Raw genomic sequence first — 20,399 nt, forward strand, 5'->3', positions numbered from 1 at the left:
TTCTTTCTTTTTTATGCCTGTGTGTGTAAAACACACCTTTATCCATTCATCTGTTAATGGACAGTTAGATTGCTTCCATATCTTGTGTGTTGTATTTGTATATAATGCTGCAATAAACATAGGGGTACATATATCTTTTCAAATTAGTGTTTTCATTTTTTTAGGGGTGATAACCAGAAGTGGGATTAATGGATCATATGATATTTCTATTGCCAATTTTTTGATGAGCTGCCCGTTTTCTATAGTCGCTGTACCTATTTACATTCTCACCAACAGTTCACAAGGGGTCCCTTTTCTCCGCATCCTCACCAGCAGTTAATTTCTTATCTTTGTGATACTAGTCGTTCTAACAGGTGTATGGTGGTATCTCATTGTGGCTTGGATTCTCATTTCCCTGATGATTAGTGATACTGAGCATCTTTTCATGTGTGTGTCAGCTATCTGAATGTCTTCTTTGGAAGAATATCTATTCAGGTCCTCTGTCTAATTTTAATCAGATCTTGTGTGTGTGTTTGGTTGTATGAGTTCTTTAATTTTTTTTTTTTTTTTTGGATATTAACCTCTTAGTGGATATATCATTTGCAAATATTATCTTTTTCCTTCAAGTAGGTTGCCTTTTCATGTTGTGGATGGTTTCCTTTGCTGTGCAAAAGTTTTTTAGTTTGATGTAGACTCTGTTGTGTATTTTTGCTTGTGTTGCCCTTGCCTGAGGAGACCAGTCCAAAAAGACATATTGCTAAGGCAATATTTTCTTTGTTTTCTTTTAGGAGTATTATGGTTTTGGGTCTTATTTACATTTAGTTCTTTAATCCATTTTGAGTTTATTTTTTTCATATGGTATAGGAAAGTGGTCCAGTTTAGTTCTTTTGCATGTGGCTGTCTAGTTTTGTCAGTACCATTTATTGCAGAGACTGTCTTTTCCACATTGTACATTCTTACCTCATTTTTCTTAGGTTAATTGACCATATAATGAGTTGGTTGGTTTCTTTCTTTCTCTTTCTTTCTTTCTTTCTTTCTTTCTTTCTTTCTTTCTTTCTTTCTTCCTTTCCTTTCCTTTCCTTTCCTTTCCTTTCCTTTCCTTTCCTTCCTTATGGGTTTATTTCTGGGCTCTCTTTTCTGTTCCATTGATCTGTTTTGGTGCCAGTATCATACTGGTGCCTGTTTTGATTACTATAACTTTGTAGTATAGTTTGAAATCTGGAATTGTGTTGAGTCTCAGCTTTGTTATCTTTCTCAGGATTACTTCGGTTGTTGGGCTTGTTGGGTTTTTGTGATTCTACACAAATTTTAGGATTGTGTGTTTTAGTTCTTTGAAAAATACTGTTTGTGTTTTGATAAGGATTGCATTCAGTCTGTAGATTTTTTGAGTGGTATGGCCATTTTAACAGTAGTAATTTTTCCAGTCCCTGAGTATGGGCTATCTTTTCCTTTTTTTGTGTCATCTTCAATTTCTTTCATTATTATCTTACAGTTTTCAAAGTACAGGACTTTCACCTCCTTGGGTAACTTTATTCCTAGGTATTTTATTCTTTTTGATGCAGTTGTAAATGGGATTATTTTCTTAATGTCTCTTTCTTACAGCTTGTTACTAATGTAGAGAAACATAACAGATAATTGTATATTTATCCTGCAATTCCACTAAATTTGTTTATTCTAACAATTTTTGGTGTCGTCTTTATGGTTTTCTGTATGTAATACCATGTCATTTGCAAACAGTGACAATGTTACTTCTTTCTTACCAATTTGGATGCCTTTTATTTCTTTTTCATGTCTGATTGCAGTGACTAGGATTTCTAGTACCATGTTGAACAAAAATGGCAACAGTAGTCATCCTTGCCTTCTTCTTAATCTTAGAGGATAAGTTTTCAGCTTTTTACCATTGAGAATGGTCTTAGCTGTGGGTTTGTTATGTGTCCCATATTTTGTTGGGGTATGTTCCATCTGTACGTGTTTTGTGGAGAGTTTTTATCATGAACAGATGTTGAATTTTATTACAAGCTTTTCCTTTATGTGTGGAAATCATATGATTTTTATCTTTCCTTTTGTAAATGTGGTGTATCCTGTTGATTGATTTGTGGATATTGAACCATCCTTGCATCCCTGGAATAAATCCCACCTGAGCATGGTGAATGATACTTTAAATGTATTGTTGAAGTCAGTCTTTGTATTTGTGTTTTTTTTCCAGTTTTTTTTTCTAATGGAATTTTAGTTTCATACCATTGTGGTTGGAAAAGATGCTTGATATAATTTCAGGCTTAAATTCATTGAGACTTGTTTTGTGGCCTCACATGTAATCTGTCCTGGAAAGTGTTCCATGTGCACTTGAAAATTATGTGTATTCTTCTGTCTTGTGGATGGAAAGTATATATCTGTTTATTTTATGCTGTCTAATGTGTTCTTCAGAGCGACTGTTTTCCTTACTGATTTTCTATCTGGGTGATCAGTCCATTGATGTAAATGTTCATGTCCCCTACTCTTACTTTATTACTGTCAATTTCTCCCAATGTGTTTCTGAATATTTGCTTTGTAAGTTTAAGTGCTTCTCTGTTGGATGCATAGAAATTTACAATTGTCACATCCTCTTGTTGGATTGATCTCATTATTATATAATGTCTTTTTTTTATCTCCTATTACACTTCTTGTTTTAAAATCTGTTTTGTCTTAGTGTTGCTACCCAGCTTTTTTCCCCCACTTACATTTGCATGGAATGTCTTTTACCATCTCTTCACTTTTTAGTCTGTTTGTGTCTTTATGTCTGAAGGGAGTCTCTTGTAGGCAACACATAGATGAATCTTGTTTTTTTATCCTTTCAGTCAGTGTTTGTATCTTTTGTTTGAAGCGTTTATTCCATTTTCATTTTATTTTATTTTATTTTATTTTATTTTATTTTATTTTATTTTAGTCAGTGAGAGTAATTTTATTTTATTTATTCATTTCTTTTGTTTTAATCAGTGAGGCCCAGCTATAATTGTTGAGACCATGCTGGCGGGCAAGATACCAATTCTAGCTGCTGCTCACTAGTTATATTGGCAGTAGTCACTTTGGGTGGACACAGGTTCTAGCTGAGGCTGCCTGGTGGGTATGGTATGGCATGAGCCACTTTGGGGGGAATTCCTGTCAGGGCAGGTGGGTTGGATGATCCACAGGGGAACACCAGAGCAGGTTGAGCAGTGCTAGAAGGTAAATGGAGAGTGTCAGAACTGGCTTCTGCAAGCATCAGGCCAGCTAGGCTACAGGAGGGGAAGAAAAATGGCACCTGGTAAGACTTTATTTCTCGAGAAAATTCCTACACTTCCAGCCCTTTTGGCACACACCCTAAAATTACTTAGTAGATTTCCTTCACTTAATAACTTGTATGTTTTTCAAACTGCTGCCTTTCTGTTGGGTCTCAAACTGAATGAATACACTGGCACTTTAGGAGTGGATTCTAAGTTTCCTCTAGCCCTCTGACTCTCCCAGAGTGAAGTTTCCTTGATTTTCAAAGCCAGATGTTATAAGGGGGCTTTTCTTCCTGATGCACATCCCAGGGCAGGGGTGCCTGATGTGGGATTTGATCCTTTCACTCCTCAGGTGGAACTGTGTGCTTGTGATATCGCTCCTGTTTGTGGGTCACCATGCTGACAGAGTTGGTTCCCAACTGTGTCCCTGCCCCCTTCTACTCTTCTCAGTATGGCCTTTTTTCTTTATCCTCATCGTGGAAGAGCTGTTATACGTCTTTGGTCCCTTTTCAGAATGAGCTGCACTGTAGTTAAGGTCTTGGTGTGTCCATAGGAGGAGGTGAGCTCAGGATCCTCTTGTTCTGCCATCTTCCCAAGCTCCTCAGTTTACCTGTGGTTTCAATTAATTGCAAAACATTCAGTTTGCCATATGAAATACCTGTATTTCTTGAATATCTCACCCCCCCCCTTTTAATAATTAGGACAAAATTACTGCAGGTAAAACCTCAATATTGAGATTCCAAGCATGTATTTGAAGGCAGATATACTGGAATTTTGTTATTTTAAAGCATTACTTCAAGTATGTGATGTATTCCTAGGAATTTTAAGAAATGTCTTTGTGATGATATATGATATAATAACCTTTGATTTATCGAAATTAAAATCTGCCATTGCAGCATCAGAGGATGCTGCTTTGGATCATTTCAAATGACAGTGAAATTTGGAATTGGCAGTATTGAAGGATATTATTCATTATTAAATGTTTTAGAGTGATAATTAAAAGTATAATTACTTCCGAATCCTACCTAATGTTTGGTTTCAATTCAATCTTATAATTTCATTGCTCAAACTTCAGCCCTATTATAACTTGTATGATTTTTTTTCCATAATGTGTATTTTACAGTTGACTGCTTAACTGTAAATGAGAGTAAAACTCCCACAATTTAGCTGATAGTCACTGTATTCGAAAGGACCTTTGAAGTTATTGCAGCTTGGAATGGCAAGCATGTGGCACACATGCCAACATTCTTTTTCTCTCCTGGCAGACATCGATGAAAAGTCATGGCATTCTTTCACACTGAAGGCTTTGACTCTTCAAGATAATGATCTAATGACTAATTTCATTGGAGTTAGTATTTTAAGGAAAACTTACTTGTTGTCTATCTTGCTTCTGGCCCAGATTTTATTTAGCCTAGTCACTGTGCCCATTTTACTTAAAGATATTGAGAAGCTTTGTACTACATAATGATCATGATTTGTCTCATTTTAATGGTTTGTGCAGGGTAGATGCCACTGGATCCTAGGCAACCTGCGTCTTTCCTTCTATAACATTTTTTAAACTGAGGTATAATTGAAGTATAATTTTTTTTTTAAAGGTTAATTTTGAGAGAGCATGAGAGTGAGAGGGGGAGGGGAAGAGAGAATCCCAAGCAGGCTCTACACCGACAGGGGGGCTCCGTCTCTAGAACATGAAATCATGACCTGAGCCAAAATCAAGAACCTCACTGAATGAGTCACCCAATGCATAACATTTTTTAAAATTTTTATTTATTTTTAAGAGATGATGAGTGGGGGAGGAGCAGAGAGAGAGGAAGAGAGAATCCCAAGCAGGCTCTGTGCTGTCAATCCAGAGTCTGACATGGGGCTTAAACTTAAGAACCATGAGATTATGACCTGAGCTGATACAAGAGTCGGATGCTTAACCATCTGAGCCACCAAGACACCCCAGCATATAACATTTTTTCAGTTTATTTCCAGGAATTAAGTGGGGATGTATTAGTATAAGTTATATATATAGTCTCTGATTTCAAGGGGTTTACAGCTTAATGGGGGGAACATTTTGTGCTCAAGTTAGTGAACATCAAAAATGTATCCTCCAACTGGAGTAGAGTGTGTTTGGTGGGGGGAAGTCAATAAAGGTTTTATAAAAGAAGTATTAAGAAAATGAACTGACTTGGGGCTCCTGGGTGGCTCAGTCAGTTAAGTTTCCAACTTAGGCTCACGTCATGATCTCACAGTTCATGGGTTCGAGCTCCACATTGGGCTCTGTGCTGACAGCTAAGAGCCTGGAGTCTGCTTTGGATTTTGTGTCTACCTTTCTCTCTGCCCCTCCCTTGCTCATGCTCATGTGCTCGCTCGCTCGCTCCCTCTCTCTCTCTCAAAACTAAATAGACATTTAAAAAAATATTAAAAAAAAAAAGAAAACTGACTTGTAAGGATCTTTTCAGACAAGAATTGCATTTCCAGCTGAGAAAGCAACATACACAGAGCATGAAACATGCCTTTTTAAAAAGAACTCTGAGTTCTATTGAATGATCAAACTAGTAAAACAGAGAGAAGGACTATACCTTAAGACATAGTGTATGTATATAATATTGTTCACTTCCGTAAATTAATATTTTGAATAGGAATCCTGGACACAGGATTCATAGACAATTTATAAGGAAATTTCATCTCTCAACTCTACTTACTGTGAAGACTACTCTGGATAGGTTTAAACCAGATTTCCTTTGCATGAAATATGAGTAGGAAGTGGCATTTCCATAGTCATTTTTCTTTCTTTTAACTTGGAGTGTGTATGATAGAAAATTAAGCTTTTTAAATGCTTCTTGGATTGCTGCAAGCTTTTGGTTAATTTCCAGAGTTCTTGAAGGAAAATTAGATCAAGGCACACATTTAGTTTTTATAAATCTAAAATTTAATAAAACATATTGGTTTAAATAACTGGGTCTGGACTTCATTAAAATGTAGTTAGTTCAAAAAATATCTTTTCTGGGGGTGCCCAGGTGGCTCAGTTGGTTAAACCTTCAACTTCGGCTCAGGTCATATCTCATGGCTTGTGAGTTTGAATCCCACATTGGGCTCTTTGCTGACAGCGTGAAACCTGGAGCCTGCTTCAGATTCTGTGTGTGTGTGTGTCTCTCTCTCTGCCCCTCTCCTGCTCATGCTCTGTCTCTTTCTCCTTCAAAAAAATAAATAAACACTAAAAAAAACTACATGTATCTTTTCTGGATGAAAAATTCAAAAATTATATTTTAGCTAATGTCCTTGATTTGAAGAAATGAGATCATCTGAAACTTATTTAGGTTGTATTCACTTAAACTTACTGACTTCTGATGTTAGCTACCTTATCATTTGCTTATCTTTTTCCTTTTTTTTAATTTTAATTAGTTAATATACAGTGCAGTGTTGGTTTCAAAAGTAGAATTCAGTTATTCATCATTTCCATACAACACCCAATGCTTATCACAAGTGCCCTACTTAATACTCATCACCCAGTCTAGCCCATCTCACACCCACCTCCGTCAACTCTCATTTTATCCTCTATCATTAAAGAGTCTCTTGTGATTTGTGTCCCTTTCTTCTCTTTCCTCCAGCTTTCCCATATGTTCATCTGTTTTATGTCTTAAATTCCACACGAGTGAACTCATTATATCTTTCTCTGATACATTTATTTCTCTTAGCATAGTACATTCTACCCCCCTCCATGTCATTGCAGATGGCAAGATTTTATTCTTTTTGATGGCTGAGTAATATTCTATTGCATATGTATACCACATTTTCTTTATCCAATCGTCAATGAACATTTGGATTCCCTCCATAGTCTGGCTATTATTGATAATGTTGCTATAAACATTGGGTGCATGTTCCCCTTCAAATCTGTATTTTTGTGTCCTTTGGGTAAATGCCTAATAGTGCCATTGCTGGATTGTAGAGTAGTTTTATTTTTAGTTTTTTGAGGAACCTCCAAAACACTGTTCTCCAGAGTAGCTGCACCAGTTTACATACCCACCAGCAGTGCAAGGGGATTCCCGTTTCGACGCATGCTGGCCAACACCTGTTGTTTCTTGTGTTGTTAATGTTAGCCATTCTCACAGGTTTGAGGTGGTATCTCATCATAGTTTTGATTTGTATTTCCCTGATGATGAGTGACGTTGAGCATCTTTTCATGTGTCTGTAAGCCACCTGGATGTCTTCCTGGATGTTGTTGTTTTCTGACATTTTGAATAATGTACATACATGTCAGTGTTCTCTTTCGATTCAGACACTGCATCTGTTATTTGCAAGGGTCACAAATTGCTGGTTCAGTAACCAGTTCAGCCCTCATAATGTCTTATTTAAACATGAAATTGACAACTTGAAAATAAAAATAATTATATTAAAATATTATAATCAAGTGAAAGCAGCCCCAAATTCATACTGAGGTAGGTAGGTAGGTAGGTAGGTAAAATATAGAAGGAACGAATATGTTAGAAAAGTCACCATTAGGCAACTACCAAATAACTAATCCATGGATCCTAAAACTAGTGAGTTGAAAGTTTAAATGAGGAATGGGATATTTACAAAGTAATGAATATCCCTATAAATTTCTTATTAATTGTAAAGGGAAAAGTAGTAAGTTTACATTAGAGAATGCCAGAGATAACCACTTGAATCAAGTCATAAAAATTAATATCACTAGTAATGTTGACCAGTGGACAGGAAGAACAAAAAACATCATTTCCGCCAAAAATTCATATCCTGAATTTCATGATTCATCATAATGAGACAAACCCAAATTCAGAGGCATTCATAAAATAATTAGTGTATTCAAAATTGTCAGTGTCCTGAGCAGCACACACACACACACACACACACACACAAAAGAGAAACTGTTCCAGATTAAAGTAAAATAAAGAATTACCACAAGTAAACATAATTTATCATCCTAATTTGGATACGTAGAGTGGTGGGAGAGAACAAGTGTGGTATAAAAGGCACAATTTAGGAGGCAATTGGAGAAGTAGATGGAATATTAATATGCATTATAGATTAGATAATAATTGTTTCAACATTAAATTTCCCTCTTTTAATACTTGTACTATGGATGTGGTATATGTGTGGGGAGAGAGAATGATAAAGCAAATGGGGCAAATGTGAATATTTGGTGAATCTGAATAAAGGTTTATGGGAACTCTTTGTTCTAGTAACTTTTCTAAAAATTTGAAATTATATAAAAATGTCAATTCCATAAAAACAAAGTAGGCAGGATTCTAGATTTAAAAAGGCTAAAGAGATCTGACAACTAAATGCAAGAAATGATCCTTGGCTGGATCTTAGATCCAAAAGTGGTGGTAGTATCAGGGTACCTGGGTGGCTCAGTCAAGTTAAGTGTCCAACTCACTTTTGGCTCAGGTCATGATCTCTTGGTTTCATGAGTTCGAGCACTGTATCAGGCTCCACGCTAATCCTGCCAACTCTACTTGTGATTTATTCTTTCTCTCTCTCTCTCTGTCTGTCAAAAAAATAAACTTAAAAAAAAAATAAAGCTGGTGGTAGTATCTATAAATGGCATTAGTGAGTCATTTGGGGAAATTTGAATATGAACTGTATATTAGATTATATTATTAAATTTTTATGGTATAATGAGGTAATTCTTAGAAGATACATGATGAAGTATTTGCTGGTGAGGTGAAGTGGCATGTTATCTGCAAATTAATTTTAAATGGTTAAAATAGGAAAAAGGAAGGCAGAAAGAAAAACACTCCCCCACCAAAATCCCAAAGTCTTAACTAGAAAGAGGAAAAGCACAATATGGCAAGCTATTAACAGTTGGAAAGATCTAGTTGAGAAAATACAGTGGATAGTTTGTTGTATTATTATTTTAGTCACTTTTGAATAAGAAGTTGTAGTTGTCTGCTTTAAACAATGCATACTTTCTCCATTTTTTCTTTCTTTTCTCTTTGGTATTTGAATATCATCTCTGTTCTTTTAGCTTTTACACTAAATAACATTTTTTTAAAGGTGCTTATTAACTATTTTAAAACACTTTACATGCATTATTTCATTTAATTCTCACAACAGTTTAATGAGATAGATATAATTTCATCTTCATTTTTAAAATGGGAAGAATGAAGCCTAAAAAATTTGGACTTCCTCAAGGTCTCAAAACTAACAGAAAACTGAATCAAAACCCAGGCAGTCTTGACTCTAGAAACTCTGCTCAACTGCTCTACCATTTTATTCAATAAAACACTATGAATATATTTGTTAACCAGCAAGCCAATGGCAGCTGTTTTTTTTTAGTAGCGATCAGAGTAAGGTAGCCATTGAGAATAATACACTGATGAATTTGGACCTTTAAAAGTGTTAACTTCTCAGTGTACAGACAACCTCTAAATTTAAAGTCAGTGTCCTTAAAGGAAGCAAAATGGTATACTTCATGGTGAGGACAAGGTATTCTTGTCAGGAGAGATCATGAAAGAAAGTTTGAAGATAGGTGATTCTTAAATATTATGTCTAATGGAGTATACTGTTTTCTGTGGTTGAAATACTTTTTTTCATCTCTTCATTAAAACCTATCTAGAGCTTACATGAATCCTACTCACCCATAAACAGGAGTCTTTCCTTCCTGTGTAGTGCTGTTATATTTTAAGATATTCAAAAAGTGCCAATAATGAGTACATGCAAATAAATAAAGCATGGATTCTGTGTTGAGGGAATAACTAATTTTTAGGTACCATTTATTTACCTGTTATTTAGAAGTTTGAATTAGGTTTTACTTTTGAAATACAGTTTCTGGTAAGATATGTGCTTCTATTGTGATTATTACCTACTTAATCATATGTGTTACAAATTGTAAACACAGCTTCGTTTTAAGGATTCAAGCTAAATTTGGGAAATGACAGAGTTTGAAAATGTGCAGTTTTAATTGTAGCATTCTGTAACTTTTTCTTGGTAGGTTGTTCCAGTTTTGGTGCACCTCCTGTCTGCTATCAGCAGTGTTAGGCTTTATATTCCTAAAGACCTTCGGCCAGTGGATAATAGACAGAGTGTTTTAAAGTCAATACAGGTACACGTATTAGTTTTATAAATTTAAATATAAATTTTATGTAAAGATAAATAGAATTTATAACAAGACAGCTTAAATGCTTTAAAATATATTTCTTTCTTTAAAAAAAAAAAAAAACAATAAACACTGCCAGTAGTGGAAGTTCGTGATTTTTGTATAGATTGTCCACTCCTTGAATATACCAAAAGTGAGAAGTAAGGGAGAACCCAAAAAGGAAAACATAGCTACTGTTTTATGCAAAATGTTTTGCTTTATGTGTTGAGTAAAAATAACTAGACTGCATTAAAAATTTTATGTATAAAAATCATGTGCCAGGACTTTTAACCATTTTTTAGTTTTATTTTCAATAAGAAAAATTATGACATTCTAGAAGTCTATTTTCCAGTAGGGGAAGAAAATGGAATTTTGTTAGTTATTTGGTCAGCAAACATTTGGATTATCATTTACTGGTCAGCAAAGACTCTGTACTTGAATTTGAGAAAACAAAGATAAACAGGATGCTTTCATTGTAGAGCAGGAACATTCAAGCTGTGGTCCTAGGCAGGCTTTCTGAATTGAATAATTGTCTTGACAGGTTTATAGAATTTTTATGTGGATAAACTGTTTGTTGTTGTTGTTTTATCCCTAACTCACCAAATTCTATTTTACCTTTAAGGCCTATCCCAAGACCTTGAAAGTCTCCCCAGGGCAGTACCAGCCTACAGTGAGCTGTCCCTTCTCTGAACTCAGATGCTTATTAAATTTAACAGTTAAATCATGTAAAAAAAAAAAGAAAAGAAAAGAAAAGACCCCAAAACACAAAATTAATGACAGGAATCTGGACCCTTTAAAAAACTTCTGTCTTTCGACTCAGTAGTACCCCACTCCCCTAGGAATCAGCCCCAAGGAAATAATATGAAAACTGAAAACTATTTACACCTGGGTTGTTTAATATAGGATTATTTATGACAGTGAAAGGTTACAACAACCTAAATGTACAATAATGTGTTTAGCAATAAGTTGTACCACACTTAGAACTATTCAGCTCTAAATACTAAAATTATTAATAAATTTAACACATCCCTGTATCGGTATATCATGGTATGATTGAAAAGGAGGTTTCAAAACCAAATGCAACGGAAAAGTGCAATCCAGTTTAAGTGCATTTTTCAATGTGTTTGTGCACAGAAATACATAGAAGGAAATATTTATTTAGTCTTAAATAATTTTGTCTATAGGGGCGCCTGGGTGGCGCAGTCGGTTAAGTGTCCGACTTCAGCCAGGTCACGATCTCGCGGTCCGTGAGTTCGAGCCCTGCGTCGGGCTCTGGGCTGATGGCTCAGAGCCTGGAGGCTGTTTCCGATTCTGTGTCTCCCTCTCTCTCTGCCCCTCCCCCGTTCATGCTCTGTCTCTCTCTGTCCCAAAAATAAATAAAAACGTTGGGAAAAAAATTTTTTTTTAAATTTAAATAAATAAATAAATAAATAAATAAATAAATAAATAAATAAAATAAAAAAATAATTTTGTCTATAAATTTTTTGTTTCAGGAAGTTCAGAAACGTTTTCCTGATGGTGTTCCCTTATTAGATCCTATTGATGATATGGGCATTCAAGATCAAGGGCTGAAAAAAGTCATCCAGAAAGTAGAGGCTTTTGAACATAGAATGTATTCTCATCCACTTCACAATGATCCAAATTTGGAAACAGTGTATACTCTTTGTGAAAAAAAAGCACAGGTATGGCAGAAACTTAGTTTGTATCATAAAATTCTGTATATTTTACTAAATAGATGATTATGTGTTTTCTATTTTCTTTTCCTATTGGTTTCATCAGCTAACACAGGGAAATATCTCCTTATCTTTTGAGGAGACCATCACCTCTTATCAGCAAGACAAGATGAAGATCATTTTGTTATAATTTGGTATTTGATGGTTTTTCTTAAGTTTTTTTAAATGTAATATAATTCATGTATAGTAATATTTACCCTTTTAAAGCATACATTTCAGTGGTTTCTAGTATATTTACAGATAACTGCAACCATACCACTGTCACAATTCCAGAGCATTTCCATCATCCCCAAAAGAAACCTTATACTAATTAGCAGTCAATTCTGTTTCTCCCATCTTACAGCCCCTAGCAACTACAAATCTCCTTTCTGCCTCTGTCAATTTGCCTATCCTGGAGATTTCATATAAGTAAAATCCTACAGTATGTGGCCTTTTGTGTCTGCTTTCTCCACTTAGCATAATGTCTTCAAGGTTCATCCATGTGGTAGCCATGAATTAGTACTTTATTCCTTTTTATGGCTGAAAAATATTCCATTATATGCATATACCACATTTTGTTTAACAGTTCAACAGATGATAGACATTTGGGGTTTTTCCACTTTTTGGCTGTTTTGAGTAACCCTGCTACCAACTTTTATGTACAAGTTTTGTGTGAAGATATTTTCATTTCTCCTGTGTGGAATTAGGTAGAATTGCTGGGTCTTAATAGTAAGTCTAGGCTTAACCTTTTGAGAAACTGCCGAGTTTTTCCCCAAGTGGCTATACCACTTTACATGTATGTAAATGTACATACATACATTTACAGCAATTTATGAAAGCTCTTATTTCTCTGTGTTCTCACCAACACTTGTTATTGTCTGTGTTTTTGATTATAGCCTTCCTAGTGGTATGTAATAGCTCAGCTTTTAGGGTAATTAGCTGTAGTCTCTAACCAGAAAAGCTAGTTAATTTACAGATAATTAATTTAGGATGACCTGAAAGAGCATAAGACTGTGATAAGTACTCAGAGGCATATAAAGCTTACCAGTTAGAAGACAGCCCCCTATTAAAGATTTTTTTCCTCAATAAATTTTACTGAAATGTACTTTGGATATACTGAGTTAAATAAAATATTATTAGAATTAATTTCACTTTTTAAAATGTGGTTACTGGAGAATTTGCTTTTTCAGACAGTGCTACAAGAACATACTTGTACTGCCTCACAGATACATTATTCATTGTGAATAATGAATTTAGGAAAAGCTTTTTGAAGTGAAGACATTCCTTTCCACTGTATACTTCTCTTCAACTAGAATCTTTTGTACTCTAGAAATGTTCCATCCGCCTTCAAACTTACAGCTCCTTGCTGTTAAGCCTTTTCAGCTTTTAATCGCATGCCACTTTTATCACATTAGTCTTCCTGTTACACAAACTATTATTTTAAACTCTTTAGGATCAGGCATTTCATTTTAGCTTTCTTGTACTCTCCTCTATCCCAAGTGATCTCTTTATAAAATAGATACCTAGTATTTATTGAACAAGTGTGTGAGTGGAAACTTCTTGGCTTCACAGAGTAGTATGTTTAGTTCACAGTTTTACAACACTCTTTCTAGCTTTCTGTGAACTAACATAATGGGGCCCTGGGCTGCGGTGGGGCACAGCAGCTGTGTTCTTGGTGGACGTGTAGTGCACCATGCTCTGATCCACCATGAAGGTACTGCTCAAGATGAGGAAACTGAGAAACCAAAAGCGTTAGTAACTTCTACAAGGATACCCATGATCCTGGCCTGTTCATCTCTCCTTGGGACCATTGCATCAGCTCCCTACCTTCTTAAATTTACGTTCTCTGTTTCCACAGAGAGTCATCCTTAGCAATTCCACAACACAAAAACAAAGAGACTTGAGCTTGGTTGAATAATGACTGGAAAACATCCACAAAGAAAACGGTGCGAAGCCACAGAGAGTGGTGTTACCTGAGCTACTCTGACATAAAGGAAAAAGGCCTTAGTGTCTGGCTAAGGGACTGACTAAATAATCTTGTTGTGAAAACTCAACAGTACGTGGAAAAATGCTCACACAAGAGCATTAAATGTAAAAAGTTGGATCTGAAATTGATGTGGACTATGATTATAATTTAGCAAAAATAAAAACATATACCAAAAAGACAAAAAGGGAAACCTTAAGTGGTTGTTTGGGCAATGAGATTATAGCAGTGTTTTTTTCTTCCTGTTTTTTGCTCCCTAATTGTCTGTAATGTGCTTCTATAACATTTTATAATGAAAGAAAACTACAAAGAGTTAACAATTTAGGGAAGGAAAAACAAGTCTTTTTATGGCCTCCTACTGACTGAAGGATAAATTTCACATCCCTTAACCCTGCCTAAGAAGATAAAAATCTGATCCCTCAGCTGTCATCATTTTAAGTGCTCACACCGGACCAAGTTTTCCTGCTTCTAGGAATTGAGACTCCAAGGTGAGGTAGTACAAGTATGTTCTTGTAGCATTGTCTGAAAAAGCAAATTCTCCAGTAACCACATTTTAAAAAGTGAAATTAATTCTAATAATATTTTATTTAACTCAGTATATCCAAAGTACATTTCAGTAAAATTTATTGAGGAAAAAAATCTTTAATAGGGGGCTGTCTTCTACTAACTGGTAAGGTTTATATGCCTCTGAGTACTTATCAGTCTTCTCTTTTAGGTCATCCTAAAGAGGACATCCTCTTTCAAAGACACTGTAGAAAACAACTTTTCTTAATATAATAGACCTGATGAGTTATGCTAGTATAGCTATGCTAGTTATGCAGAAAATTGTCTAGCATAGAAAGCATTCTTTTTATCCTCATAGCATTATGACAGCACATTTGTTCATAACAGTGTAGATAACCATTAAGAGATTGGATTCTCAAGGCTGGCAGAGTGGTTTTGAATGCCATCTTTATTAATCACTAGCTCTGTGATTTTGACCAAATTACTTAGTAATCTCTGTCTCAGATTTTTATCTTTGTAAAATTCGTATTTAATATTAGTTACCTACCCTTTATATTGCTATAAGAATTAAATGAAGTAATGTAGCAGCACCTGGGTGGCTCAGTCAGTTAAGTGTCCAACTCTTGATTTCAGCTCAGATCATGATCTCATGGTTTGTGGGATCGAACCCTCCATGAGGCTCTGTGCTGACAGTGCAGAGCCTGCTTGAGATTCTCTCTCCCTCACTCTCTGCCCCTCCTCCACTCGGCGTTCACACTCTCTCTCAAATAAACATTTAAAAAAAAATAAAAATTCGGGGCACCTGGGTGGCTCAGTCAGTTAAGCATCCAACTTCAGTTCAGGTCATGATCTCTCTCGGTCTAGGAGTTCAAGCCCTGCGTCAGGTTCTGTGCTGACAGCTCAGAGCCTGGAGCCTGCTTCATATTCTGTGTCTCCCTCTCTGTGCCCCTCACCTCAAAATAATAAATAACATTAAAAATTTTTTAAAAAATAAATAATGTAAAGCACTGAAAATACGGTACATAGTTAGCTGTCAGTAAATATCCATTACTGACCACTGTTTTGCCTTTATCATTTCTGCTCCTCAACTGAGTCTTAATAAATCGCCAAAATTCCAGAATCTTTGAATTTTAACTTCTATTCCCTAAAATTTTCTTTTTGCCAGTCTTTTTCTGAACTTGAAGCCCTAACCTTGGAATCCAGTGTTGTCTTGTTCTTGTACTATGATGTTCTTGTCACAGTTTGAAAGTATGTAATATTTACTGATAAATAGAATTTTAAAACTCATGCACTCTGAAGGATGACCTAAAAATACATTTTCCTTTTAAAATATAGAATAAAGACCTGTTCTCTTTGCTAAAGCCATTTCCAGCTTTGGCAGTTTTATGATAGAATTAGAAGGCAAAGGGAAAGGAACACCTTTCAGGACACATCATGGGGGAAATATTAGTAGCCAAGAAATAAGATTCATATATCTCCTCTTTGCTCTTCTCTAAGCTACCCCCTCATTTTCTAAGGATGAAAAGCTGGAGCTGATGCTGCTTTAGAAGCATGATTAATGGTCAAATCTTATCTTGGGAAAGCCTGTTCTAATTTACCACTGACTTTTTCTACCTCCAGCAGGTTACCTTATCTAGCTGCTGGCTGTGCAACTCTCCTTCTAGACTTTCCTCCTTGCTTCTTATTTAAGCAAGAATCATACTCTGTTCCCCATCTTCTTAAACTTTATCAACTCCTATATCTCCCTAAGTTGCCTTACATTTTTCAAATGGATGTTTTATATTTCCATATATTTAACATTTCTACAAGTATTTAATAACTACAGATGTATTATTTCCTTTTTTCTAATATCCTAGGTAAGTATGTAAGAAGTTCCAGGTATCCTTGTAAGGTATCCTTATGAAAGATTTTTTATTTCATTACATGAGTAAATTTCATTTTACTTTGTTTACTTTATTGAACTTTCTTTATACTTTCATATGCCTTAGATTGCAATAGATATTAAATCTGCAAAGCGAGAACTAAAGAAAGCAAGAACTGTCCTACAAATGGATGAGCTCAAATGCCGCAAACGTGTTTTAAGGAGGTTGGGATTTGCTACTTCTTCTGATGTCATAGAGATGAAAGGACGAGTGGCTTGTGAGATAAGCAGGTAAAACCTGGTTGTTCTAGAAAACTGATTTTATTTATTTATTTATTTTTATTTTTTTCAACGTTTATTTATTTTTGGGACAGAGAGAGACAGAGCATGAACGGGGGAGGGGCAGAGAGAGAGGGAGACACAGAATCAGAAACAGGCTCCAGGCTCTGAGCCATCAGCCCAGAGCCTGACGCGGGGCTCGAACTCACGGACCGCGAGATCGTGACCTGGCTGAAGTCGGACACTTAACCGACTGTGCCACCCAGGCGCCCCTAGAAAACTGATTTTAAAATGAGATAGTGTGTTTTTTTTTTTTTTATGGGCACTTTTTTTGTTGTTTTTAATGTTTATTTTTGAGAGAGAGAGAGAGACAGAGTGCGAGTGGGGGAGGATCAGAGAGAGAGGGAGACACAGAATCCAAAGCAGGCTCCAGGCTCCAAGCTGTCAGCATAGAGCCCGATGCGGGGCTCAAACCCACAAAATGTGAGATAATGACCTGAGCTGAAGTTGGACTCTTAACCGACTGAGCCACCCAGGCACCTTAAATGGGCACTTTTTTTTTTAAGTTCATTTATTTATTTTGAGAGAGAGAGGGAGGGAGAAATCTTAAGCAGGCTCTGTGCTGGCAAAGCATGCAGAGCCTGACATGGGGCTCAAACTCACAAGTTGTGAGATTGTGACCTGAGCCGAAACCAAGGGTCGGATACATTAACCAACTGAACAACCCAGGCGCCCCAGTAAATGCAGTTTTTGATGATGAAATTGAGAAATTAGAAAAGAATTAAATTAGAGAAATTAGAAAAAGAATTTTAAAAATCTCATGGGGTGCCTGGGTGGCTCAGTCAGTTAAGTGTCCAATTATTGATTTCTACGCAGGTCATGATCTCATGGTTCCACACTGATAGTGTGGAGCCTGCTTGGGATTCTCTTTCTCCCTCTTTCCTGTCCCTCCCCTGCTCATGCTCGCTCTCTCTCTCTCTCTCTAAATAAATAAACATTAAAAAAATTTTCTTCCACCTACTAATTAAAAAAAATTTTTTTAATGTTTATTTTTGAGAGACAGAGCAGGAGCAGAGAGAGAGGGAGACAGAGAATCCCAAGCAGGCTCCAGGCCCAAGCTTTCAGCACAAAGCCTGACTTGCGGCTTGAACGCACGAACTGTGAGATCGTGACCTGAGCTGAAGTCACTCAACTAACTCAGCCACCCAGGCGCCCCTCATTCCACTATTTGATACAAATGCAATTGGCATATTGATGTAATCCTTTTTTTTTTGTTGTTAATGCATTCTGGATTTTTACATAATTCTAATCTTAGTTTATACACAGTTTTGTGTACTACTGAATTCTTATTTACAATTATGGACATATTCCCACCTTAAACTTTAGTGTAATAACCATTTGCTTTTTATATATATTAAAGTTGTTATTAAAGTTTGGGGCTAACAATTAGGGAATTACAGCAAAGCATATTATAGGCCACAGCATAAAACTGGATATAAGATATTATCTATCTTGGTGATCTTTTACCATATTACAAATGACCTTAAAACTAAATGACTTGAAACTATAGCAGTCATTTCATTGTCTCTGGTGGTTTCTGTGCGTCAGAAACTCAGGAAGGGCCTATTGAACGGTTCTGGTTCAAGGTCTCTATGTGATTTCCATTAGCCTGAAGATACATCTTGTTTTGTCCATGGTTTAACAACCATTATTCTCAATGAGTTCATAAAAAATGTTTTTGAACAGTTACTTGTATATTCACCGTGGCTCTAATGGATGGAGCTGGAGAATTATAGGCCTTGTATATGGTTTCAGACATTTCTGGGGCAGGCCTATTCATACTACTCTTATTGATCATTTAGTTCGGATGTTAAGAACTGGTGTCTACAGGAGCCAGCCAGGAGGAGACTGTGGTAAACCAGAACAATTCTTGGCCACCAAAAGGGGGCAGCAACAACCCAGCCCCAAATAGTTGTTATTACGGAATAATGTGTTATCAGATTTTTCAATTTAGAAAAGCCAAAAATCCAGATTTTTAGGTGAAATGAAATCCCTTGTTTTTTTAAGTGTTCACAAGCTAATTCAGAATTTTTTAGTCACTGTCTGGGGCAAATATATCATTTGTTCAAGTTAGATATGGCATGTCAGCATCTAGTTTTCCTTAAACCTACTTTCCTACTTTGTCATTAAAGAATTGTAGGCACCTTAAGGTTAATAATTTACCCAGGAATAAAGCTTCACCACAACACTGGCCTACTAATTCATATGCCAAAAATAATGTTATTGGAATTATTTCTTTGTAATATTATATAGAATCTAACAACATAGAAATTAATTTCTCTTAAGTATCTATAGCTGGATTTAGTCTTGGGAGAATGGTATTGGTTATATTCTAAAACAGACTAGGTAGAGAGATAGAAGTAACACTATCACATATGAAAGTATGTTACCTTCCCCCTGTATTTGCTTCTCCCTCTGGTTTCTGTCTTGCTGAATAAGACCCAGCCTCTGAAGAGAAAACTTGGGAGTCATTCTAGATTACTCTTCCTTCTCTCTCTCTTCCCATCTTCCTGTTTCCTCCACATCTGTGCCCCTTTAACTGTTCCCACTGACTACTAGTGGGCCTTCATTATTTCTTGCTAGGGTACTACAGAAGCCCTCATTTTTGTTGCTTCCTATCTTGAGTGTCTATAACCCATCCTTTATACTGCTTTCAGAGTATTCTTTCCAAAGCACAAATCCTGTCATGTCAATCTTTTGATAAAAGTCTGTCAGTTATTCCCTAATGCTTTTATAATAAATTCCATAATTTAGTGTTGTTGCCCTTCCTCTGTAGCCATGTCCCACGTATTTCTTTCTCTTAGCATGACCTTTTCCCTCGCTCCCACCTCAAATCCTGCTCATTCCTGCATATTTTTCCTAGATGTTATGAAACTTGCTATGAATGTCTCCAGTCTTATTTTGAGTTTCTCAATTTTCTTTTTACATAATTGCCTATATAACCTGTTAGATCACTCTCCTATGATCTAGTAATCTTTCCTGTCTGCTTTTGTAAGGTGTATATAGTAACATGTAGTTCCTTAAGTTGTCTTGCCTTATTTGTACTGTCCTCTTTGTTTGACTTAACTCTCTTTTACCATCAGAAGGCCAAATTTAGTTTTTAACTTTATTTTTGAATAGTTAAAATTATTTATAAAGATTGATAATTAGAGACTTTATCCTTTTTTAGAAGTCAAAGTAAAGTTTGTTTTTTTTAAATAGAGTTGAATACCCAGCGTGTCTGGATGGCTCAGTCATTAAGCATCCCCCTTTTGCTCAGGTCACCACATCAGGCCCTGTGCTGACAGCTCAGACTGGAGCCTGCCTAAGACTCTGTGTCTCCCTCTATGCCTTACCCTCCCCTGCTTGCCCTCTGTCTCACTCTCTCTCAGAAATGAATAAACATTAAAAAAAATTTTTTAATAAAAATAGAGTTAACACCCTCATGATTACTGTTTTATAAATGTAAGAGACTTTATGGAACCTTGATTACAGAATTCTAGAAACACTGTCTTTGTAGTCTTTTGTAGCTTCCATTGAACACAGTTAAAAATTTATAATTTTTTGTTTTCTATCCATGATGGCAAGGAGAAAAAAAAGAAAGATATTTTCCAATTATTAGACAAATCATAAGACACAGTGATGATAGTGAAATCATATAAGCAAAATCTTAGACTATAGGTAAATTCTCAAACTGAAGAATCAATAAGGGAATAAT

General features: G+C 35.8%; 1 protein-coding gene across 1 annotated transcript in view; it reads left to right on the forward strand.

Moving 5' to 3' along the window:
- The window catches only part of MTREX (Mtr4 exosome RNA helicase), a 110,541-nt gene that overhangs the window by 73,547 nt on the left and 16,595 nt on the right, over positions 1–20,399 (forward strand). Inside the window, exons 20-22 of the mRNA XM_047854282.1 lie at positions 10,159–10,269; positions 11,796–11,984; positions 16,491–16,654. Of these exons, the coding sequence (XP_047710238.1) occupies positions 10,159–10,269; positions 11,796–11,984; positions 16,491–16,654 (464 nt within the window). The remainder of the gene's footprint in view (positions 1–10,158; positions 10,270–11,795; positions 11,985–16,490; positions 16,655–20,399) is intronic.

This window comes from Prionailurus viverrinus, chromosome A1 (assembly GCF_022837055.1).
Source record: "Prionailurus viverrinus isolate Anna chromosome A1, UM_Priviv_1.0, whole genome shotgun sequence".
Taxonomy (NCBI): domain Eukaryota; kingdom Metazoa; phylum Chordata; class Mammalia; order Carnivora; family Felidae; genus Prionailurus; species Prionailurus viverrinus.